A 23121-nucleotide genomic window follows, 5' to 3' on the forward strand; every position below is an offset into this window, starting at 1 on the left:
GCGGTGGGATTGGTGATTGGCAATGGGACAGGGCATGCAGCCTGGGGCTGGAGAGGTGGGCATTTTTTTTCCGTGCGGGCTGTAATGCAGCCTGCATTACGAACAGGAATGTGGACATGACTGCTTTGGGCGGCCTGAGTGGGCAGACCAAACAGTCATTGCGCTCTTGAGTGGGCATGCTAATCCACCCATGCCTTGTCCCGTGCTTGGAACAGTCCTACCCACCCTCCCACCTGCAAAGGAAACACGGTTACATCAGTACGTTTTTATCATGTTATGATTGTTCCCCTTCATCACTGCTTGGAAGCAGTAGGGCGACCCTCTTATGCCATAGGGAATGAGCTGCCACTGGGGTTGCGTCATCTACGTGTGCTAGGCCTGGGTGACTTGACCCCCAGGAGTCCTGCACTATGCGTCCCACCTTCTCCTTACCTGGACATTGACACTGTGGCGCAATCCACTGCACTCTCTCCAAATCTGTGACTCAGCCAGCAGGAGCCTCATCCAGGTGAGATTTCACAAGCCTGAGTACAGCAGTCGCTTCCAAGTCCACTGGTGAACCTCCAGATGCAGTAGCTGCAGCAGGGCCCCCTTAGGCGTGAAGTTGCAGCACTACCAGCATATAAGTTTGGCGCAGCTGAGAGGCCTCACCCTATACAGCGTCCGGACCAGCCCTACTTCATTTGGCCTGTGATGCAGAGAGGCGGCACCCACCATTGGTAATTTCCTCCATGCACCCCGGTGTAGTGGTGGATTGTAGTATGCAATGCAGACCTCCCTACATTGGGAAGGAGGAGCGCCTCTACTTTTAACAGCTCCAAGGTGCACAAGGTGGTTTTCTCACACAGGTCAGCAACGTGTCTTCATGTGACCTGCCAGACCTCTCCACTAGGTACGGGCATCCGTCACGCCTCAATGTCTACCACAGCTCCTCGGCATCCCACTCCACCCTCCAGACGCAGGTCCAGCGAGGCATCCAGGCTCCAGGCTCAGGTCCAGCGAGGCATCCAGGCTCCAGACGCAGGTCCAGCAAGTCATCCAGGCTCCAGACGCAGGTCCAGCAAGGCATCCAGGCTCCAGACTCAGGTCCAGCCAGGCATCCTGGCTCATCCTGATTATTCTGGATGTTGGGTGGCTTGCATGGGTTGTTGATGTGTGCTGCACTTGGCCCAGGTTGCTCTATCCTGCATTTTTTTGGTTTTATACCTATTTTCTATTGGATTTTGACTGGCAGGCTATTTTTTGCATTAGACAAAAACTTTCACTTTGTTGCTGGCTAACATGAGTTTCTTTGCCGCTAATGAGCCTATCAGTAGTTTTCGCCCGCTAACGCCAGATTTCCTATCGCCTTCACGCTGATGTTAGCAGCAATTTTCACCGCCGTTCCCTGAAACCATCGCTTGTTAGTGGCATGTTGTGAATACGCAGCTAACACAGCGATAATTTCACGCGGTGCACATAGATAAGAAAACGCACGCTATCTGAGGTTAGCGATAGTTTTCGCAGATTATTGAGAATATCCCCCTGTGTGTTCTCTTGTTGGTATACGATCAGGCCTGGCTTTATGTAGCATGTATTTTGTACAAAACGCCCTGCCACACATACAAGTATACTTAGTACACTCCCTCAGCACTCTTACTGCTCACTCAATATGGTTCTCAGTTTCGCTACTAGAATCCTTAACACCCTCCTAACCACACGCCAACCTCATTATTCAATGAACCAGCTCTGCATCAAAAACTGATTCATACAAACTAACCTCATAAACTTTGTCACTACAAAGTCTGTGTTGTCATTATGAGATCTAGCCTAGACGTTTGGGGTGTTCAACGGGACGAATTATTATACTTAAGTATATTGAAAAGAGAATCCCTTTGTTGTTCAAAAGCAGGCATTCACTTCTATTTTGACTGTTTGTCTATAAAGAGAGAGTAAACACATCTGCAATAATAAAACAGGAATCCTTATGCGCGATGTGACACTGTCATACAAAAATCACGCAGAATAGCATAAGCTGTTTGTTAGAGACACAGCTTTTTCAAAATATATGGGTTCCTAACACAAGGATCCCTTTAAATCAATGTGCATAATTAAGACACCTTGGTAAGAGACAGTGCCTGCAGCCTAACATCCTCAACCTACAGGTACTTCTGTCCCCCAACAATCTAGTACCTTCCCTGGTATTCAAGTTCTGTGCACAATCCCTGAGCTTTGGTTGTTGATGTGCGTTTGGCTCTGTTGCTTTCCAGCTAGACTCACATGATATAATCCGTACATACTGTACATACCCATCTGTAAAAGCACTGCGGTCATCGTCCCTGCTTTTGGTAATGTCTGTAGTGGGACTCTCCTGATAAGCTCTAGGCATACAGAATGTATTAACCTACAGGAACCGTGGAGTACATTGATATGTGAGTGCATGGTGAGTCTCCAAAACCCAGCTTCAGAAATACACATCCAGACAGGGGGTTGTTAATTCTTTTTTTTTTTTTTTTTATTTCAAATCGTTTTTATTGAAGTAAGAAAACAAAGCAAAAGACATTACATTAAATCTTCCATCAAAAGTGAATTAATACAGATGTTGTCAGACCAATACAGAAACTACAAATGATAGAAATAAAGAGAATAAAGAGAAGAATCACTCTTGCTTGTCACATGGTTATTGATCAAGTTGTGAAACACTTGACGTGTGGATGAATGGGGATAGTTCTGACATAGCTACTAGGATCACACCCATATATCCAAGGTACTACTACAAGGTCATATTGCTTCAAGGCGGGTTGTTAATTCTAACCAATTCAAGCACCCGAGAAACGAGACACCTGGCTAAGTAAGAACAAGCAGCTGTCTTTATTTTTCAGATTAGCTATGCTCTTTGCTTAAAGTGGATTTTTACACCCAGAGTATTCACCTTTCTTCCTTTGTGATTTACAGAGTGCTAACAAATAAGGAGTTACCAATACAGATCCCACCTGTCCATGTCATCTCAAGAAACAACAGCCCTGGTAAGTGGGCGCTTCCTTTACCTGTAAATCAATGTGTCGATGATGCTGTTCTGTCAAAAGTATTGGGCATACAATTTGTGGTTCATACATCCATGGAGAGGTATGGCTCTTCATGGATCTTAAAGCTGCCCACAATCTTGACAGTGTTGTCAGTTGCTGAGGCCGCTGCAGGACGACCAGATAGGAGGTTAGTGGACTGGTCACCATTAGGGCAAGTTTTCTGCACTATCTCGGCCTCCAAGAATACAAGAAGGTACCACTGATTGTCTGTGGTTGTCCATCTCGGGCTGCATTGATTGTATTTGCCAGCATCTGTCTTTCTGCATATGTGTGCCTGCGGTGACCATTTATCAGTGGTGTATTTGTTAGTTTACTCACTAGCGTAGTTTTTCTTTGGTTCCTCAAGCTTCAGGTGTTCAGCATTTGTGTCCCTGTGGTTACTCTGATAAACGAGCGTTGGACCAGGACTAGTGCAATTCCTGTAGCGTCAAATCTTCATATGTTCTTTCCAATTTTCAGATGTTCATTGTGGATAAATCTCTTCTGTTTCTTTAATGTTGATTGTACTAGCAGTTCAGTGCTTCCTGAGTATTAATAATTTTTGCTCTCCTTCTGCACCTGTCATTCACATACCTGTGAATCGTGGTTACACTTCTGCCTGGTTTACGGATGTAGGTATTCATGTCAGGTGACTGGTCATGTCTATAATAATAATAATAATAAAACCATTTTTAAAGCGCCTGGTTACACCTATGACGGTGTGTCCCCGTGCTGAAATGCTACTACTCCCAGATGAAACAGAATGTACCAGGATACTATTTACTTGGGAAAGAGATAAGTTTTTAAATATTGTCTGAATCTTGTTTCGGAGGGCTCCATTCGAAGGTTCAGGGGGAGGCTATTCCAGTGTTTGCTAGCCAAGAAACGGAAGGAACTACCTCCCATTCTGGTCTTGTGAACGCGGGGAAGTTGGAATAACATTACTCCGGCGGATCTGAGATTTCGGGTGGGGCGATGGATGGTGAGGAGTCTTTGCAGATAGTTTGGGCCTTTTCCCTGGGCAATACGATGAGCCATACATAGTGCCTTAAATGTTATGCGCTCCACAATAGGGAGCCAATGAAGTTTACGCAATGCCGTCTTACCGGATGCCCTGCGTGGAAGGTTGAGTACCAGGCGGGCAGCAGCATTTTGGACACCCTGTAGCTGTTGAATGCCTTTTTTGCTCAGGCCTAGGAGAAGGGCATTGCCATAATCCAGATGTGGCGTGACCAGGGCGTGGATAAGTTTCTTCCTGGCACCAAAGGGGAGCAGATCGAGAACTTTGCGGAGAGTTTTCAGTATTCCAAAGCATTTTCCAGTGATTTTATTAATCTGTTGCTTGAAGGAAAGCTCCGCATCGATCATAATTCCCAAATTTCTGACAACCTCTGCTGAGCGGGGGATTGGCCCTAATTCCGTTGGCCACCAGTCCTACGACCAGGTGGAGGGGGACTTACCGACCACCAACAACTCAGTTTTATCGCCATTTAGGCGAAGGCAGTTGCTGTTCATCCATCCTGCCACAGCCCGCATACAATTGGAAAAGTTAGTGGCTTCCTCAGGCTGGTTGTTGGCAAGTTGGATTATTAATTGGGTATCGTCAGCGTAAGTGACGATATCCACACCATAGGATTCCACGATATGTGCCAAAGGCTCCATATAAATATTGAACAGCGTGGGGCTCAAACTTGAGCCTTGTGGAACCCCATGCCTCAACTTACGAGGAGATGATTTATAAGGAGGGCAATGCACCTGAAAATTCCTATTTTCCAGAAAAGATTTTATCCACTCCAGGGCTGGACCCTCTATTCTCATATCGGAGAGGCGCGACAGCAGCGTTGAGTGCAGCACGGTGTCAAATGCTGCACTAAGGTCTAATAACACCAACGCTGCTGTCTGCCCTCCATCAACAAGTTGTCTCAGGCGTTCTATGGAAAAGAGGACCGCGGATTCAGTTGAATATCCTGCTCTGAATCCTGACTGGGTTGAGTGAAGGCAGGAGTTCTCTTCAATAAATTTCATAAGTTGCTTGTTCACAACCTTCTCCACAACTTTCCCACAAAAGGGGAGGAGGGATATAGGTCGGAGGTTTTGCAGTTGGGAGATATGAATGTTTGCTTTCTTTTTCAGGGGTATAACCTGTGCGGTTTTCCAAGCCTCCAGCACATGGCACTCCTGAAAAGAGAGAGCAATAAGCTGTTCAATCTGCTCGATCATGCCATCAAGAACTCCTGTACAACGATTAGGGGAGATTACATCCAGAGGGGATCCAGAATGAATTCCTCTCATGATGGAAAGTAGGTCTGATCTCTTAGGGACTGAAAAGCTTGTTAACTGGAGCTTGTTAGCGGGAGCATTTCTCACTATTGAGTGATAGTCATGTGGGCTGTCTGTGAAAGTGGCATGTATTAAGTCTACTTTTTTCACAAAAAAGTCCGCAATCTCATCACATAGCTCATTAGAGTATGTATCTTGAGCCTCAAGTCTGTTGGGAACCGTGAGCTCTTTATATATTGAAAAAAGTTCCTTAGTAGGGTTTTTTGCGGATTCAATACGTTCTTTGAAATGCACACCTTTCGCTGCTCTTATAAGTTTGTGATAAATTTTTAATTCCTTTTTATATTTTATCTTGTCCTCTGGATCATAGTTTTTTCTCCAGCCACGTTCAGTGTTTTTACATTTAGCTTTAGCTTCCTTAAGTTCTTTAGAGAACCAAGGAGCCGTTTGAGTCTTTCTGACAGGGGGTTTAAATGTCCATGGTGCTACTGTGTCCAGAGCTCTGGACATCCATTTTTCATAGCCCTCCCATGCCTTGAGCAGAGTGTCGTTGAAGGGAGGAGGTTCTCTACATAGGGCAGATTTAAACTTTTCCTCTGTAAAGTTCTTCCAGTCTCTGCGTTTTAAGGGTCTAGAATTGGACACATTAGAATTGGTCGCACTGCATTCCTGAAGAACATTTTCCACCTCAAAGGGGATGACAAAATGATCGGACCATGTAATTTGCAACGGAGTGTTTATTTTAAGATCCTCTAAGCTGAGTACATCCAACCCATGCAAATAGCTGCTCTTCCTTTGTTTGTGATATCTCTCTTAACCTGGTTTAAAAGATCATTAAAATAATAATATGGTCGTTCACTGATCTCTCAAATAACTTGGTCAGGGAACCTCAATGAATAAGCCAATCTTTCCCCAAAAGGTATCTCCCAGTTCACTACTTGATACCATGGCTGAGTACGAAAAATGCTGCCCAGAGACATGCTGGGCAGCAGGGTGTACTAACACTTAAAACCACAATAATGTATTAAACATATAAATAACCTACACATCGAAAAAGGCACAATATTAATGTAATAAGAGTCCAAATGTACTCAGGGAAAATGACAGCAACAAAACATTGAAAGTTTGGTTAAAAAGGGAGTAAATTAGTTCATGTGTTACCATTGAACCAGTAAAAATCACTACTTCAGTAGAAGTCAATCAGAATAGGAAAACAACAGCAGTGACAGTGTCCCTTTGAGGGAACTCAATAGCACTTGTGTTCATCTTTGACTCATGAGTGCACATAGTATTTGGAGCTAGACAGTACTCAGTAAAAGCAGTCGGAGATTTTACCTTTGCATTTAGGGCCTTATTTACAGATTAGCAGGCTGGAGCACCACCATAAATTGGTTTTGTGCCCGCCCTGCAAACATTGTGGCTCCCCATCTTTCAGCTTCATGGCTCCTCTACTGCAATCACTTAACCCTGAACATCCACATCTGGACTGCCTAGTCGCAATGGCAGTTCTCGCAGCCTGGTTATGTCGGGTTTCCTTCACAGGTATTCCTTATAGTGACCGTTGCGTGAGGTAAGATATTCCTAGACAGGGGAATGTGAAAATGTCCCTGCAGAGTTTTTTTTAAAACTCCCTGTGCATCAGGAAATTTAAATATGTATTGTTTGTTTTGAAAAGCAAAAACGAACTGTGAGTCGTTCGAAACATCTTTGTGGCCCTCTTGGTATTCAAGTGTGATAAAAGAGTGTTCCCTGCATCTGTGGTTGCACTTTTATCACAGAGATCCCTGTCAGACAGGGAGGGATCTCTAAATGTGGAAGATGGTCCTCGGCCCTAGAAGTAGAGGCCAAAACCTCCATTGCACCCTCCGAATGATAACTGAATCCCCGTTGTCTTCAAGAATAAGCATATAATCAGTCCAATACGTTTGCAAACAGTACCTAGTAAGTTCCCATGTCTGCAAGTGTATTGTGTGGAAGCCATTCATGAAGCAGGAAAACCTGAAGTCAACAGACTTAATACGAGAAGGAGGATCTGAACAGCAGTCGATGCTTGATGCAAGGACCAGCAGTTGATGCCTAAAAGTTGTCTTCACACATGGTTCCATGTACCCGGACTGTTGCTGTGTAGCACATGCTAAAGGAATTTTGCATGATGGATTTATCGCCGAGTGTTGAGAGTTGCTTCTCCAGTATGAGTTTTTCCTATCTTATGAGATCAGAGCCTTACAGCCTCCTTGGTCCTCTTGACAGATTGTGGGAAAAAGAAAAAAGTTTCTCCAAAGAAAATGACCTCTCTGTGCTGCTTCAGCTATGGATATGTTACTACCTAGATGGGATGTGGGTAGTGTTCAAGTCTGGTTCTAATGACCCTAGTTCGCCTCGCCTTCTCCAGCTCAGCTTTCTGTGCTTTTCTTCCCAGCTCGTTCCTTTTTCCAGGCACAGGTGGAATAATGGCAATGTTGATGAATGTTGGTGAAACAGACGGGTCAAGCTCCATTATCCCTTCTCTATTGACAACAAACACTAACAAGCATTTGCAATGCAATAGGTCTCGCATTAGGAAAGTTTGAGCTATTGATATTGTAAATGACACATTTGGTATTTATGTGTTGGTTTTGAAAATAGTGAAATTAATAGCTTTGTTATTTACAATGCCAATGGGTATAACTTTCGCAAATGTGACACTTATAGCATTTGTAATGCAATATGTGTTGTATTTATGTGACTTAGATGTATTGATATTACAAATAACAATGGCTTTTAATTTTTAAAAATAATTAATACTTTAATAAAAGTTATTGTAATTTATAATGGCAATAGCTTAAACTTTTGTAAATAACTTTTGTGAAGATTATGTTCAGTGTATTTTATTGTGCCGAAAATCGAATAACAGAAGTGAAATATTAACATCTTTTTGTGACATTTGTAATAAAGCTTGAAACATTGAGAGAACATATTTAAACCAGTTGTTTTTGAATGGTTGCATGGTGCGGGCTTTCTAAAGGGTCGGCAGGTCTGAATGCAGTCATGATCCAATTTTTTTCCGTCAGCCTCAGTCTGAACCCATTTGAAAGGAATTTGGCCGCAATCTTGTTAAAAAACAGACATCCCTCTCCTAAATTGTGCAACCTAAACTTTCACTGTTTTCGGTGGACTACTGCTGGCATATTTGTTAAATCTGATGCTATTGCTATTCAAGCACATCTTTTTTGAAAGAGTTAAATACAGGTAAGCATGGGCAATCCTGGCACCCCTGTAGCTGCAGAAATAAATGCACGTCCCGGTTTTTAGTGCTTCCTTTACATTGTTGTGAGTGCTTTAGGGTAGAGGGCTGCGGCGGCGTGTGTATGCGTGCGTGTCTGTATGTGTGCAGGGGGTGGGGGAGCAAGAAGTTAACAGCCAATTGGACAGCTACGCTCAATGACCAATGGGAAGCTTCGACGCATCACCGCATCGGGAAGTAAGTTTCACTTCTGCAACGGGGAGACGTTCGTTATTCATGGAGCCAGAATTACAAAATGATGGTTTCAAATTAGACAAAGCAACTCCGCATCACATGAATAATTCTGAAGGTAAGCATGTGCAATCCTGGCGTCCCTGTAGCTGCAGAAATAAATGCACGTCCCGGTTTTTAGTGCTTCCTTTACATTGTTGTTAGTGCTTTAGGGTAGAGGGCTGCGGCGGCGGCGTGTGTATGCGTGCGTGTTTGTGTGTGTGCAGGGGGGTGGGGGCGGCAGCGTGTGTATGTGTGCGCGTGCCTGTGTGTGCGTGTGTGCATGCATGCAGAGGGGTGGGGGCTGGCTGCGCCTGTGTGTGTGCGCCGTTAATGCATGCAAGGGAAGCGAAAGCAGGGGCTGTGAGCTCGTCTGCGCCAGCGCGGCTCAGACGCGCGCTCCCGTGGTCAAAACTGAGACTGCAAAAGCGCACGTCTGATTCGTGTCTTTATATACACACACTTTATTCCCAAATACGGCTGACAATAGGTCTAAAGCAGACACAATCAATGCTTACGCACTGGAAAATGTCCAGTGGCTGCATGTCCTTTCGCCAAGGACGCCAGTGCCCTGTGTTGTAGATGCCGCACCAGTGGGCATTAGGCTTCTTCTGAGCTTGGGTAGGATGTGTGTCATGTGGCATGGGCAGCACAGACCGTACTGTGCAGTAGAAAGCCGAGCCTTATGTAAATGCCTTTGTCCGCCCCCAAAATAGTGCCGCCTGGGGCGGACCGCCCCCACCGCACCCCCCTAGCTACGCCAAAAGAGGCTTTGTTGTTTCCACCCCCAGCTTGGAGCCCCTGCAACTCAACTCTGCATTTTCAGCCCCCCCCCGAAATGTTTTCTTAGCCCCCCCGAAATTTGACTCGAGTTGCGCCTCTGACTCTCGTGGATCTGTGATCGAAATATACTCTGATCTTGCATTCCCTTGAATCAGTTGGATTGCTGTTCTGCCCAACTGGGCATGTTGGCCCCTTGCCTCCTTCTAACTCAATAAAAAAGTTTAACTCAGCAGTCTCGGCGTGGGCTTCACATTGGCTTTCACTGTTACAATACCAAAAGTATGGGAGGCCCTGAGGTGTTGGGTGTTAGACTGAAGTTGGGGGCAGACTGTATAATTATCCTTCTAGTCTATCGCCCCCCCCCCGTGGGCATCACCTGATTTCCCCGACTTGTTCCTGAGATTGGCCCAAGACACACGCTCAGGATACGATAAAGTGGTCATCATGGGTGATTTTAATTATCACTGGGAGAAAGCACCGAAAGAAGGACAAGCTCTTCAGATTGATGAGGCACTGACATCTCTGGAGTTTGTCCAACAAGTGAGGGGTCCAACACACGTCAAGGGCCATACCCTGGACTTGATTTGGACAACATTTCCTGCACAGGGTACGGTGACTGCCCAGCCGTGTGTTTGGTCTGATCACCATTTGGTGAGGGGTGAGTTTCTGTTGGATGAACAAGCAATGAAGCCTAGGGAAGGGTGGAAGGCGGTCAGAAAGTGGAGAAACATTAATGGAGATAAAATGTTAGATTATCTCCGAACTTATCCATCTCCCAACACTCAAACAGAAAACTCTGAGGTCCTCTGTAAGGAATTATTGGACAAACTTAGAAAGACTGTGGACTACGTGGCACCAATACGTAGGTTGAATATAGTGAACAGAGGACCTGGGGCCCCTTGGTACAACAAATCACTTAGGGAGAGGAAACGAGGGCTTCGGAACCTAGAAAGAGCTTGGCGGAAGCATTATGATTCCAACTCCCGGAGCCAGTATACACAGGCACTCGCTAGCTATAAACAGGCGATTATAGCTAGGAAAGCGGAGTTCTTTGAGGAGAGAATAACTACCGCTAGAAACCCTCAGAAAGAAATCTTTAAAGTCCTAACGGAACTCAGGAAAAATGAAGAACAAACCATGGAGTTCGTGCAAGAGGACTGCCAAAAATTTCAAGATTTCTTTGTTAACAAGATTTCGGACCTTGTAGCTGAAATTGGTGCGACCCCTGAGATTGACTGTCCTCCGCTGGATATATTTGTTAGAACGTCAGTGACTAGCCCATTAACGGCCTTACCCTTGATTACGAAGGAAAGGCTGCCAGCTCTTCTGGGTCGAGTTAAATTGGGTTCCTTGGCAGACCCGTGCCCACCAGAAGTTTTTAAACTAGCACTGCCAGGCATAGAGGAAGAAGTGTTGAACCTACTGAATACTTCTTTACTAACAGGCCAAGTACCGTCTTCCTTCAAGGAAGCCCGGCTGATTCCCCTGCTGAAAAAAGAAGGGGCGGACGTAAAATGCCTAAAACATTTCAGGCCCATATCTCAGCTGCCGTTCCTGGCGAAGGTGGTGGAGCAACACGTACTCACCATCCTGTCGGAACATCTGAAAAGTAACAACTTATTTGAGCCAAGTCAAGCTGGGTTCCGTGCGAATCACAGCACGGGACTCGTTATGTTGTCTATTCTGGATGAATTGAGGAATATTATTATTTGGACATTTATTAAGAGCCTGGTTACGCCACTGGCGTGTCCCCGCGCTGTGATAAGTGAAGTGGCTGCCCCCCCTCCTCCCACAAAAGGCTATCTGCTGAAAAGGTATGTTTTAAGTTTCTTCCTGAACAGGACTTCGGAGGGTTCCAGTCGCAGTTCCAACGGAAGAGCATTCCAGCGCTTGGGTGCGAGGTATCTAAAAGATCTGCCTCCCATGCGCACCTTAGATACTCTGGGGACTTTTAACAACCCAGTCTGGGAGGACCGTAGATTGCGTGTGGGCTCGTAGTGGGTTACCAGGCTCTGGAGCGGTACTGGTGCTTTGCCGCTCAAGATGCGGTGACATGTAGCAAGGGCCTTGAACTCCACTCTCCTCTCAATGGGAAGCCAATGGAGGACCCGCAGAGCTGGTTTGGCGGAAGACCTCCTGGGGAGCCTGAGTACAAGCCGCGCTGCCGCGTTTTGAAGGACCTGCAGGCGGCCCATGACCCTGCCTGTGGCCCCCAGATAAAGCAGGTTCCCATAGTCAAGTCGGGAGGTGACGAGGGCGTGCACCAGCGTCTTTCGAGCAGAGATAGGGAGCAGATCTAACACTTTCCTAAGGGCTCTCAGGACACCGAAGCACACCCCCGCCACCCGACCGACCTGTGGATCAAAGGCAAGGTCCTTGTCCAGCCACACGCCAAGGTTCCTGGCCTCATGGCAAGGAACAGGGACTTCACCCAGACAGGGTGGCCACCACGCCGACGACCAAGCAGACGGCCCACCCCCTACCACGAGCACCTCAGTCTTGCTACCGTTCAGTTTTAAACAGTTTGCGGACATCCAGGCAGCAAGATCTTGCATGCAGTTCCTGAAGATGTCCGCTGCAAGGCCGGGTGCAGGCGACAGGGAGATGACCAACTGCGTGTCATCGGCGTAGGACACCAAACGAAGACCATATCCCTCCACAATGGCTGCCAGGGGGGAGACGTAGATATTAAATAGGGTTGGGCTCAGAGACGAGCCCTGAGGCACGCCCTGGCCCAACTCAATCTCCCTTGAGTAGCAATCACCCAATCTGACTTGAAAACACCTATCAGACAGGAAGGACTTGATCCAACCAAGCGCCGCTCCTGTAACCCCGCCTTCATTCAGACACTGTAGCAAGGTGGAGTGTGCTACAGTGTCGAACGCTGCGCTTAGGTCGAGTAGGATCAGTGCCATAGTTTGGCCCTCGTCCACGCCCTGTCTTAGTGCTTCAACCGCCACGAGAAGAGCAGATTCCGTCGAATGACGGGGGCGGAAGCCAAATTGCGAGTCGTGGAGTAGCGAAGCCGTCTCCTCGAACTGCATAAGCTGTACATTGGCTATTTTTTCTGCCACTTTTGCCATGTAGGGCAGGAGGGAGATGGGACGGAGGTTGTCCAATTTTTCAAAACTGACGTTGGCCTTCTTCTGCAGAGGCAAAACCACTGCTTGCTTCCAGGCGTTTGGGACAGCCTGGGACTCAAAGGAGGTGTCCAGTAGGTGACGGACGTAGGGCTCAAGTACTGGCAAACTGCCCTTCAGATGACTAGGGGTGGTCGGGTCTCTTGGGGAACCGGATTTTATTGATCCACAAATACGGAGAAGTTCCGCAATGGGGGGAGTGACGAAAGTGGTTAGTCGTTGTTCCCCTTTAATTTTAGTGACTTCTGGGTGATTAGGGACACTATTTGTCCTCTGGGGGAAGGAATTATAAATGTTAGTAACCTTGTTAGCAAAGTACTCAGCAATTCGGTTACAGCCCTCCGTCGTGCAGAGTTTCTTAGGCACTGCGGCGGGTTTCCCTATTGCAATAGACTTATAAATAGAGAAAAGCTCCTTGGTGGACTGCTCAGCTTCTTCTATCTTATTGCAATAGTACAATGATTTAGCCTTCCTGATCAATTTGTGGTAATTGCGCCTACAGTCTATATATTCTGTTTTGGCATGGGGCGAGTAGGCAATCCTCCATTGCCTTTCAGCACGTTTACATGCTGCTTTTGCCGCCCGAATGTCCTCGTTGTACCAAGGAGCCGATCTTTGTACACGGCCCCCCATTTTCGCCACACCCAGTGGTGCCACCATATCCAGAGCTTCCGTAATTCGTTGGTCTAGATTGGAATTAATTTCATCTACCCCATCTACCCCAGGGCAGGAACAGGGCAGATAAGAAAACTCCAAGTGCCCTGGTGCTGTTAGACCTCTCCGCGGCATTTGATACCGTCTGTCATAAACAACTATTGTAGCGGATAATAGATTTTGGCATTCTGGGCACGGCACATGCTTGGCTCTCCTCCTTCCTTCAAGGGAGGTCACAGAGAGTACAGCTTGGTGACCTTCTCTCCACCGCTACATCGATCACCTGCGGAGTGCCACAAGGGTCTGCCCTGTCGCCCCTCCTTTTTAACATCTACTTACAGCCTCTGATTAGACTGTTCAACCAGATTGACTGCCAGGTGTACAACTATGCGGATGACACCCAGATAGTGATCCAACTAGATGATGGTCCGGGTGCTCTCGTAACACTGCAAAACATCTTGAAGTACACAGCCAATTGGATGTCCAGAAATTCCTTAAAGATCAATCCGGATAAGACCGAGGTACTGCCAATTACCATCGCAGGGAACCCATGGAATGAGCATTTCTGGCCAAGAGAACTAGGGCACCTCCGGAACCAGCAGCTGTGGTCAAGAGCTTAGGCATCCAGGTGGATGGTAGGCTGTCTATGCAGAAACAAGTTAGGATGGTGGTGGGGACCTGTGTCGGCCTCCTTCGACAACTTAGGAAAGTCTCACCTTTGTTATCCTTTTCCACTCTGAGGCGAGCGGTCTCCGCCACGATCCTGGCTAGGTTAGATTATGGCAATTCGCTATACATTGGGCTGCCGCAAAAACTCCTGAAGAAGATGCAGGTTGTCATGAATGACGCTGCTAGGCTCATTTTTAAAAAGCCAAGGAATACCCATGCATCCCCCCTTATGCAAGAACTGCACTGGTTGCCGGTTAAGCAAAGGGTGATGTTCAAAGGGATGTGCATTGTTCACAAAGCCCTGTACGGTAAGGCACCAACCTACATGAAATCTCGCCTAATTCCCTATAGTCCAGCTAGGATGCTTCGGTCTGCTGACGCCTCTCTCCTTACTCAACCACGCTGTAGATTAGCCACAGTGGGTGGTCGTGCCTTTTCCTATTTACTCCCAGCAGCCTGGAATAAGCTGCCAATGGAATTGCGGTAGGAGACTAATTTGTTGTCCTTCCGAAAAAAACTAAAAACAGTGCTTTTCCAGCAAGCATGGGGTGATTTGTAATTTTTATGAACAGTTTGACCTCCACAGTACTTGATGTTTTGATCCAGACAAAGCGCTTAAAGACCCCTGGGTTATAACGCGCTATATAAATTGAAATAAATAAATAAATAAAATATTGTTGACTCGCCCATCTCTACTTTACCCTAACTCTACGTGCCCTTTTTCTTCCGCATTCGTCACCAAGCACACCCCTGTTACGACCTCGCCTGTTGACGCTGTCTGGGCGGAGCTTGTTCCGTCTTGTTTTCACGTGCGGTTGCTTTCATCCAAGCAGTCAGTGACATGGAGGCTGGACTAGTGTCTGCCGATGGCAAGAACAGTAAGGGCGTGCATTGCCAGCGATGTGGCTCTACGGTGCTGCTGCCTGGGGCCGCGAAGTACGAGAGGCGCGAGGTGAGGGAATGGCACCGGTTAAAGTGCATTCAATATAAATGCTTGCCAAATATTAGTAAGGGGGCGCTGCATGAGTTGAGGCGGAGCTGGGACGTACAGGAAAGGGTGCAGTACGGTAGAGATTGTAGGCGGGCTGCATCCTCAAGGGGCGGAGGGTCATGAATGGCGAGGCGCTTGTCCCACTGGCGATAGTGCCAAGTGGCCGTCCTGGAGGGTAGGAGATCGGTAGTGTTGTGTGCGAGACGCTATTGTCATTGTTGTGAGTGCTTTAGGGTAGAGGGCTGCGGCAGCGTGTGTATGTGTGCGCGCGCCTGTGTGTGTGTGTGTGCGTGCATGCAGAGGGGTGGGGGCTGGCTGTGTCTGTGTGTGTGCGCCGTTAATGCATGCGAGGAGAGCGAAGCGAAAGCAGGGGCTGGGAGTTTGTCTGCGCAAGCGCGGCTCAGACGCGCGCTCCCGAGGTCAAAACTGACTAAGAAAAGCGCACGTCTGACTTGTGTCTTCATTCCTAAATACGGGTCACAATAGGTCTAAAGCAGACACCATCAATGCTTACGCATTGAAGGTAGGTCTGCTCGACCTAATAAAGCAGACACTATCAATGCTTACGCATTGAAGGTAGGTCTGCTCGACCTAAAAGGGATCTTAATCAGGAATTCAAAATAAAAAGACGTGATCAAAATTTTAAAAAATGTGTCAATCAAACGTTTCACCCTAAATCTGGCAATTAACAGTCACTAGACAAAGGCAAGTACAACAACATCAAAACACAATTCCATGTAATAAATAAATGACATAAAAAATCCAATTCAATTTTTTTAAAAAGACTAAAATGTATTCATTAACATGATACTTCATTGAAGAAAATTGGAAATTGGATCAGGAGTTATGAAATAAAATGCTATGGGAAACAATTAGAGCTCAAAATGAATGTCAGGCAATAGGGTGCTGTTTACAGGATCTAGTTACCCTCCGGGGTGACTGGTCCTATAGCATGCTTGGATGCAAACTGTTGGTTCAGCGTGGTTAAACGTTGTAACAAAGGCATTCTCTGTGGCCTAGCAGCAAAGGAGCATGGTTAAGCAAGGATTGGTGTTTTTTCTTGCTTAAACGTTTTGACTTCAGATGCAGGATTTGTTTTCTAAAGGTTGGAAACTTCAGTGGGGCAACGCTACAAGCTGTAGGTCCAGATACAATATTTTTGCAGTCTTAAAGTGGCCTTAACCTCTAAGTCAAAAGCTTGGAATAAGGCAAACATGCTTAAATATTTTTGGGCAGACTGGACATCTTATAACAGTCTTCAAGAAAATGTTTAGTTATTTTTTCCTGTTGCTCCAAAGGACTCCATACTAAGAGGAAGATTATCTTATACACCATGCCAAAGGTTGAAGTTGTGGGACCGATCTCCATTACTCCCTGTCATGTCCACAGCAAAATGACAAGTTACAACTTGTTTCTGGGTGTCCTTCGGAGTAGCTCTAACTCTCTCTATCCACAGGGCATTCCCTTCTCTTCAAAGAGGGGGGCAAAGGTTTGCATGGGCTGGATACTTTTGCCATTGTCTCTCTGGTACCTCTTCAATGTGTACACCACTTAATTTGTCAATGAGACCTTCTGCAGTCTCCCTCTTGAGTACAGGGCATGGACTTCTTTGTTGCTTGTTGGTCAGCAAGAGGCTATCTACATAGCGCCTTCAGCAGCTTACTAGTCCCAGAGATTCAAGATTAAGCCGGATACAATCCTCAGCACAGCACTCCATCAGGCAGATAATAATTTATCCAGAAAAGACTAGGCAGACTTCTTCTCTTCTGCTCCAGTTAAGTTATTTTCCTGAAAGTGTCTTTCAGCTCCTCTGTGACTGACGATAACACACAATCAAATCAGATTTCTGGGAGGCAGGAACTGCAGATCCCAAGTAGATTCTGATTGATTGGCCAACCTTGTCAGCTAATAAGCATCTGATGTTTCTTGCACTCTCGTGTATACCTTGCTTTGCATTAAACTCTTTCTCTGGTGCTCTCTGTTTCTAACACACACATACACACTTTCTCTTCCCATGAGTGGGAATACAATTTTCTGCACACCAGAGCACTTCTCATGTGCTTGCAGCACGTCTTCTGATACATAAGGTCTCCGCCCCCTCTTCAGGGGAGAGTAATAAATTGCTCTGAATCATTCACATTTGCCCCTGACAAAATGCTGCTGTCTTTTCTGGCAAGGTTTACCTGACAACATCCTTCCTGCAAAGGTCATTACATTACTTGGACCGTGTAGGGAGGTAAAGATGCACCACAAGGGCCAGTCCTTGTCGCTTCTACTTCCACTCTCGTACGAAATCATTACAAATACATATGCCTAGATGCATTCCTAAGCAAAATCTATTTTTCAAAAACAAATATCGTAGTATCTGCTGTATTATCGCACATATGTGTGTTTGTTAAACAAGACAAGCTGACTAGAAATGTATTGACGTATTTCAGTAAATCTTTTACTAGCCCACATTTTAAAATACATATGTACTAGCCCGCCTGTGTGCTTATATATGCATTGTACAAACATAGATGCACAATTAAGTACTTCCTTTATTGTTGCTTTTGTGTTGTAGGTTTGTGGGTGCTACACGTGCATCTGCCTTGTGCATACCACGGTCAGCTGTACTGGGTGTGCTTGCCAGTTAACGCCTGACTATGTCTGTCTTTTTGTTTCTATCCATCTCTGAGTTCAGTATGTTATGTGAGTCTACATGAGCTTGTTTCTGCCTACGGCTTTCTGCTTGCATCTACCAGACAGGCTGTGCCTACCTGTGGTTGTGTCTTTCTGCTTGCATATGCCAGACAGGCTGTGCCTACCTGTGGTTGTGTCTGTATGCTTGTTTGCCAATTTGTTTGAATTGATCTTTGTATGTCTGCCTGTGTTTGTATCTCAACGTCTTTGTAGCTGTGGCTGTCGTTCAGATTGGTTGAAACCTTGTCATGCCTTTTGTTGTAATTCCCTCAATTTTGTTTCCAGATAGTACAGGTACAGACAAACTACCACTGTGCTCTCCGGGAGTGGTGGCCACACAACCCTCTGGATTCTATTATAATGACAAGTGGACGACACTGACTTGTTCTCACAAGAGATTTCCCACGTCGGCTGAGGCCAGCGCCTGTCTGAAGGGGAAGATCGTCTACATGTTTGGTGACTCCACCCTAAGGCAGTGGTGGGAATATCTCCTGCGCTTCATTCCTAGTAAGAAAAGCTGTGCAGCCCACAACATCTCAGCAGGCATTACACTGATATTCTGATCTTGAATGAAACTCTGACTCACACCTCTTCCCCTCACATCTCCTCCAAGGCCTCAATCTACCCTTCCCCCAGGTGCTTCCTCTCTTTCTCACAGTCATTCCTTTAAGAGCTCTTTCTCGGATCCTTACAGCTTCTCATTTAGACATTTACTTCTCTCTTCTTCATGATCTCTCTCTCTCGCTTTCTGTCTCAGACTTTCTTTAAGAACTCTTTTACAACTTTTTTTTTTTAGAAATCTTTATCAGGAAATCTATATGGGGTGCACATACCTTGGCAGGAATAGTGAGGCAAAGCATGTAAAGTCATGATAGTGTTCAGGCTGATGGTAAGTTGGGCCCCAACAAAGAGCGTCAGAGTCAGACACTGTGGACCGAAGTGGCAGACCCCTCATTTTCTGCCTCATTTTCTGTGTTTGTGTCAAAGAACAGTCTTGGGTTTCCCCTAAGTCAAACTTGCACCTAATGAGAAGTAGCGTGTTAGAAAGGCGATCCTAGGGGGAGGCAGAAGTTGTCTGGCCGACCACCCCGAGACCCACCTCTCCTTCTGGAGTTGGCCGAGCGCCGTCAAGAGGCCTCCTGGCGAGGTTCCTCTCCTAGAATCGTACAGCCGAGCAATCACACCACTACAAATGGACACCACACAAGGATAGATTCTTAGAGTCTTTATCAGCAATCAAGGCAGGTTCTTTCAGCAATATGTACAAACGGATCGAGGGATCCTTAATGTCTCGGTAACTGGGAATAGGGTAGCGGGACAGTCTTAGTACCAGCCTGGCACAGGGATACCCTACACTCAGCTCTTGTTCCTCGAGCTGGGGGGTTCCGCAAGGTCGAGCCGCGACGTCGTCAGCAGGGCACCGGGATGGTTCAGTGGGGTTGGGCCGCGTCAGCGCCAGCAGGGCTCCGAAGATGGTTTAGCGAGGTCGGGCCGCGGCAGCGCCAGCAGGGCTCCGAAGATGGTTTAGCGAGGTCGGGCCGCGGCAGCGCCAGCAGGGCTCCGAGGTTTCAGGGTTCAAAGTAGCGAGTTCTTCTCAGGGTCTGACGCGATTCCACCTGCAGCGCTCTCGACTCCAGGATACAACTGCTGACCCAGTCCAGAGCTGCCCCAGATATAGGTCTGGAGTCCTTTGATGTCCGGACCCTCGCGCCTGGGGGTCAGAGGGGCCGGGATGAGAGTGTCCAGACACCCCACAGGGGGGTGGAGCCAGCGCCCAGGGAGGCCGGAGGGCGATCAAAACCAGGCGTCCGGGGACGGCTGGAGGGCCATCGAAACTCTCCTCCTCCTTGATCCGTCAAGTGGCCGTTTTACCCCCTGGTCGGATCTTGGTGCCTCGATGTCGGGGCTTCGCTGGGGCCGTGGCCGAGGTCGGGCCGAGGCCACGGGCCGGATGTGGAGTGTCCAAGATGGAGTCGGGGCCTGAGCTGGTGGCCCGGGATAGGGGTCGGACTAGCAGAGTGGGGCGAGTAGGGGTCGCCGTGTTCCGAAGGGGGAGAGCCGGGGGTCGCCAGGAGTGGCGGCTCTCGTGAAGGTTGGAGGGGGGTAGCTTCAGGCCAGAGGACAGGGGTCGATGTCGTCCAGGGCCCACCATGTGGGACACATAAGGCAGGCTTAACTTAAAAAACTGTGTAGGGCATTTAGAACTACCAAAACAGATACAAATTATAAAAGACAACACAATAAAAATCCCACTTCAATTTATAAAAATAGAGAACAATCTAATTGACAAAATGACAAACAGAGGTTTTACCTCCTGACCTAGGGCCAGATGTAGGAGCCCTAATACCGGTCGGAAACGGACAATTTTGGCAGTTTCCGACCGGTATTAGGCTTTTCAGATGTAGGGGGGCCTACCGAATCGGTAATTTTACCGATTCGGTAAATATACCGATTCGGTAAAATATTGAATCAGTATATTTACAGAATCGGTAAATCCATATGTAGCTGACACTCCTAAGAGTGCCACAGGCCCTTAAGAGTCGGTATTTTACCACACAATCCTATTGCCGCGGCCCGACCTCGCTAAACCATCTTCGGAGCCCTGCTGGCGCTGCCACGCCCCAACCCCGCTGAACCATCTCGGGGCCCTTCTGACGACGTAATGGCTCGACCTTGCGGAACCCCCCAGCTCGAGGACCGAGAGCTGAGTGTAGGGTATCCCTGTGCCAGGCTGGTACTAAGACTGTCCCGCTACCCTATTCCCACAGTTACCGAGACATTAAGGATCCCTCGATCCGTTTGTACATATTGCTGAAAGAACCTGCCTTGATTGCTGATAAAGACTCTAAGAATCTATCCTTGTGTGGTGTCCATTTGTAGTGGTGTGATTGCTCGGCTGTACGATTCTAGGAGAGGAACCTCGCCAGGAGGCGCTCGGCCAACTCCAGAATGAGAGGTGGGTCTCGGGGTGGTCGGCCAGACAACTTCTGTCTTACCCTAGGATCGCCTTTCTAACATTGGTGGCAGGCGGTGCGATCCGAGCCGACGCAAATCGTACAGAGAGTGACTCACCCACTACTGACAGAAACACACCACAACCATGACTACCAAGGAAACCAGACCGACCGCGGGGTTCCAGAAGGAACCGTTGGAACACTATAACCACAAAGAATTGAAACAATTCTGCAAGGACCTGGGCATCGCTACCACTGGACTAAGCACCAAGGACGATTTCAAGCAGGCCCTACAAACATGGGTAGAGGCAGGAGCAGCGCCACCCCAGAACGAAGATAACACGATCCCAGATATGCACCTGGAAACCATCACAGCCCCAGCGGAGGAAAGAAATACCGAGGTAAACACGGGCCTCTCCCACGAAGACGCCCGAGAGCAAGAGAGGAGCCGGCTCCACGAATTGGAGCTCGCCCGACTCCGTCTGGACGGAGAACTACAGCTGGCCGAGAAAAAGATAGCCCTTGAGCAACTACGGCTGCAAGGAGACCTGGAGGAGAAACAAAGGCAGAGGGACTTAGAGGAGAAGAAGCTCACGTTCGAGCACGAGCGTGGCTTAAAAGAACTTGAGATCAAGGCCAAAAATGGGGAGCCCACCTCCTCCTGCGTTCACGAAGGTCCACATCCCCAAAGATGTTGTCAAAGAATACTATAAAAACGACGACATCCAACAATAGTTTAAGGCCTACGAGGTAGCCATGACCTCGCACCGAGTACCCCAAAAAGACTGGGGTGCCGGCTTGTGGGGGAAGTTCGTCAGCGAAGAGAGAGACGCCCTGCTGGAGCTCCCAGACGCCGAGATGACCTCTTACGAACATATGAAAGCCGCCCTCCTTACTCGCTATGGACTCACCTCCCCCGAGATGTACCGGCAGCGATTCCGAGACTGTAAGAAAATCCCCGGTACTACATGGGTGGAGTATGTGAACTTCTATAGTAGAGCCCTAGAGGGGTGGATCAAAGGCAGCCAGGTCACCACCTACGAGCAGCTGTTCAACCTCATTGTATGGGAGCACCTCTCCAATAACTGTTTTGTCGAACTCAGGCAGCATCTCCTCGACAGCAAGCTGACCGAGCCACGTAAACTCGCCGTCGAGGCCGATCGTTGGGTGAACACCCGGGTCCCCCGGAACTCGATGGAGACCACGGCCAAGCTCCCCAGGGGCCTCACCGTCCGCGAGGCGGCGTAGGAGGCCAGAACAGGAACCGAGACTCCCCCGCGGTGCCTCCCCGACCAACGCTTCGTCATCCCTGGCCAGAAGAGAGGCCCCCCCAGCACGGCCGGGGCCCCGCTCGAACGTTATCTGCCACAAATGCCAGCGACCCAGTCACTATGCCAATGACCCCAACTGCTCGATGAACCAGCGGCTCGGCACCACCGGTCCGCCAAACCACCAGATCGCGGCCGCCTCCCTGGGAGAGGAAAGGGGCGAAGAAGAGAACTATGACGAAGACCAGACCGAGTGGGAGCCCGCCGCCATGTCCCTGGTATGTCTAGGCGAAAGAGACACGGTCCCCCGGGCCCCGATTCCGGGCAACACTCAGAAGTACCGCCAGTGGGTCACCATTAATGGGCAACGGGCCGAAGCCCTCCGCGACACCGGAGCCAGCGTGACGGCCGTCCTTTGCCACTTGGTGACCCCTGACCAGATCCTGCCCAATGTGCTGTGCCCAGTACGGTCAGCGGTCAATTCAGAGAGCCTGTGCCAGATGGCCCGCATCCCCTTTGAGTGAGGGGGAGTGTCGGACATGCTGAAAGTGACCGTCCGGGACAATGCCCCCGTTGACTGCCTCCTCTGGAACGACCTGGAAAGTTCCCCCTGGGCCGGCGTCGAGCGAAGAGAGCATCTGGGGATGCTAGGCCTTCCTGAGTGGGTCTGTGCGACCACCCGATCCATGACCGCCCGGGCCACCGCCCCGACTGAATCCACCCCAACCGAAGAACCGGAGTGGCCCGCGCCTCCACCGCCCTCCGTCCCCGAAGACGCCGACCCTGAGCCCGGTCCACTAGGGCCCAACCGTGAAGAAATTGCCACGCTCGGCTACCTCCCGGAACTGGCCCAATGGCGCCAAGAAGGAGGCCCCACACGAGAACAGTTCCGTCAAGAACAGAAAGCGTGTCCCTCCCTCGAGGGGACCCGACTGCAAGCCACCGCTCAAGCCTCCGGAGACCCATCGGGGTCCCACTGGGTCTATTGGGACAACAATCTCCTCTACAGCGAACAAAAAATTGCCGAACTGGGGGCCAGCCGGGTGCTGGTGGTCCCCCTCCGGTTCAGAGACTTCCTCCTGAACCTGGCACACGATGTGCCCATCGCCGGGCATCTGGGGCAGGACAAAACATACAGCCGCCTGGTGACCCATTTCTACTTG

General features: G+C 48.4%; 1 protein-coding gene across 1 annotated transcript in view; it reads left to right on the forward strand.

The window, feature by feature from the left end:
- LOC147678403 (NXPE family member 3-like) overlaps positions 1 to 23121 on the forward strand; it is a 317395-nt gene that overhangs the window by 240173 nt on the left and 54101 nt on the right. The window contains exons 3-4 of the mRNA XM_086945994.1: positions 2935 to 3005; positions 18022 to 18243. Coding sequence (XP_086802120.1) covers positions 2935 to 3005; positions 18022 to 18243 — 293 coding nt within the window. The remainder of the gene's footprint in view (positions 1 to 2934; positions 3006 to 18021; positions 18244 to 23121) is intronic.

Source organism: Lissotriton vulgaris, chromosome 12 (assembly GCF_964263255.1).
Source record: "Lissotriton vulgaris chromosome 12, aLisVul1.2, whole genome shotgun sequence".
Taxonomy (NCBI): domain Eukaryota; kingdom Metazoa; phylum Chordata; class Amphibia; order Caudata; family Salamandridae; genus Lissotriton; species Lissotriton vulgaris.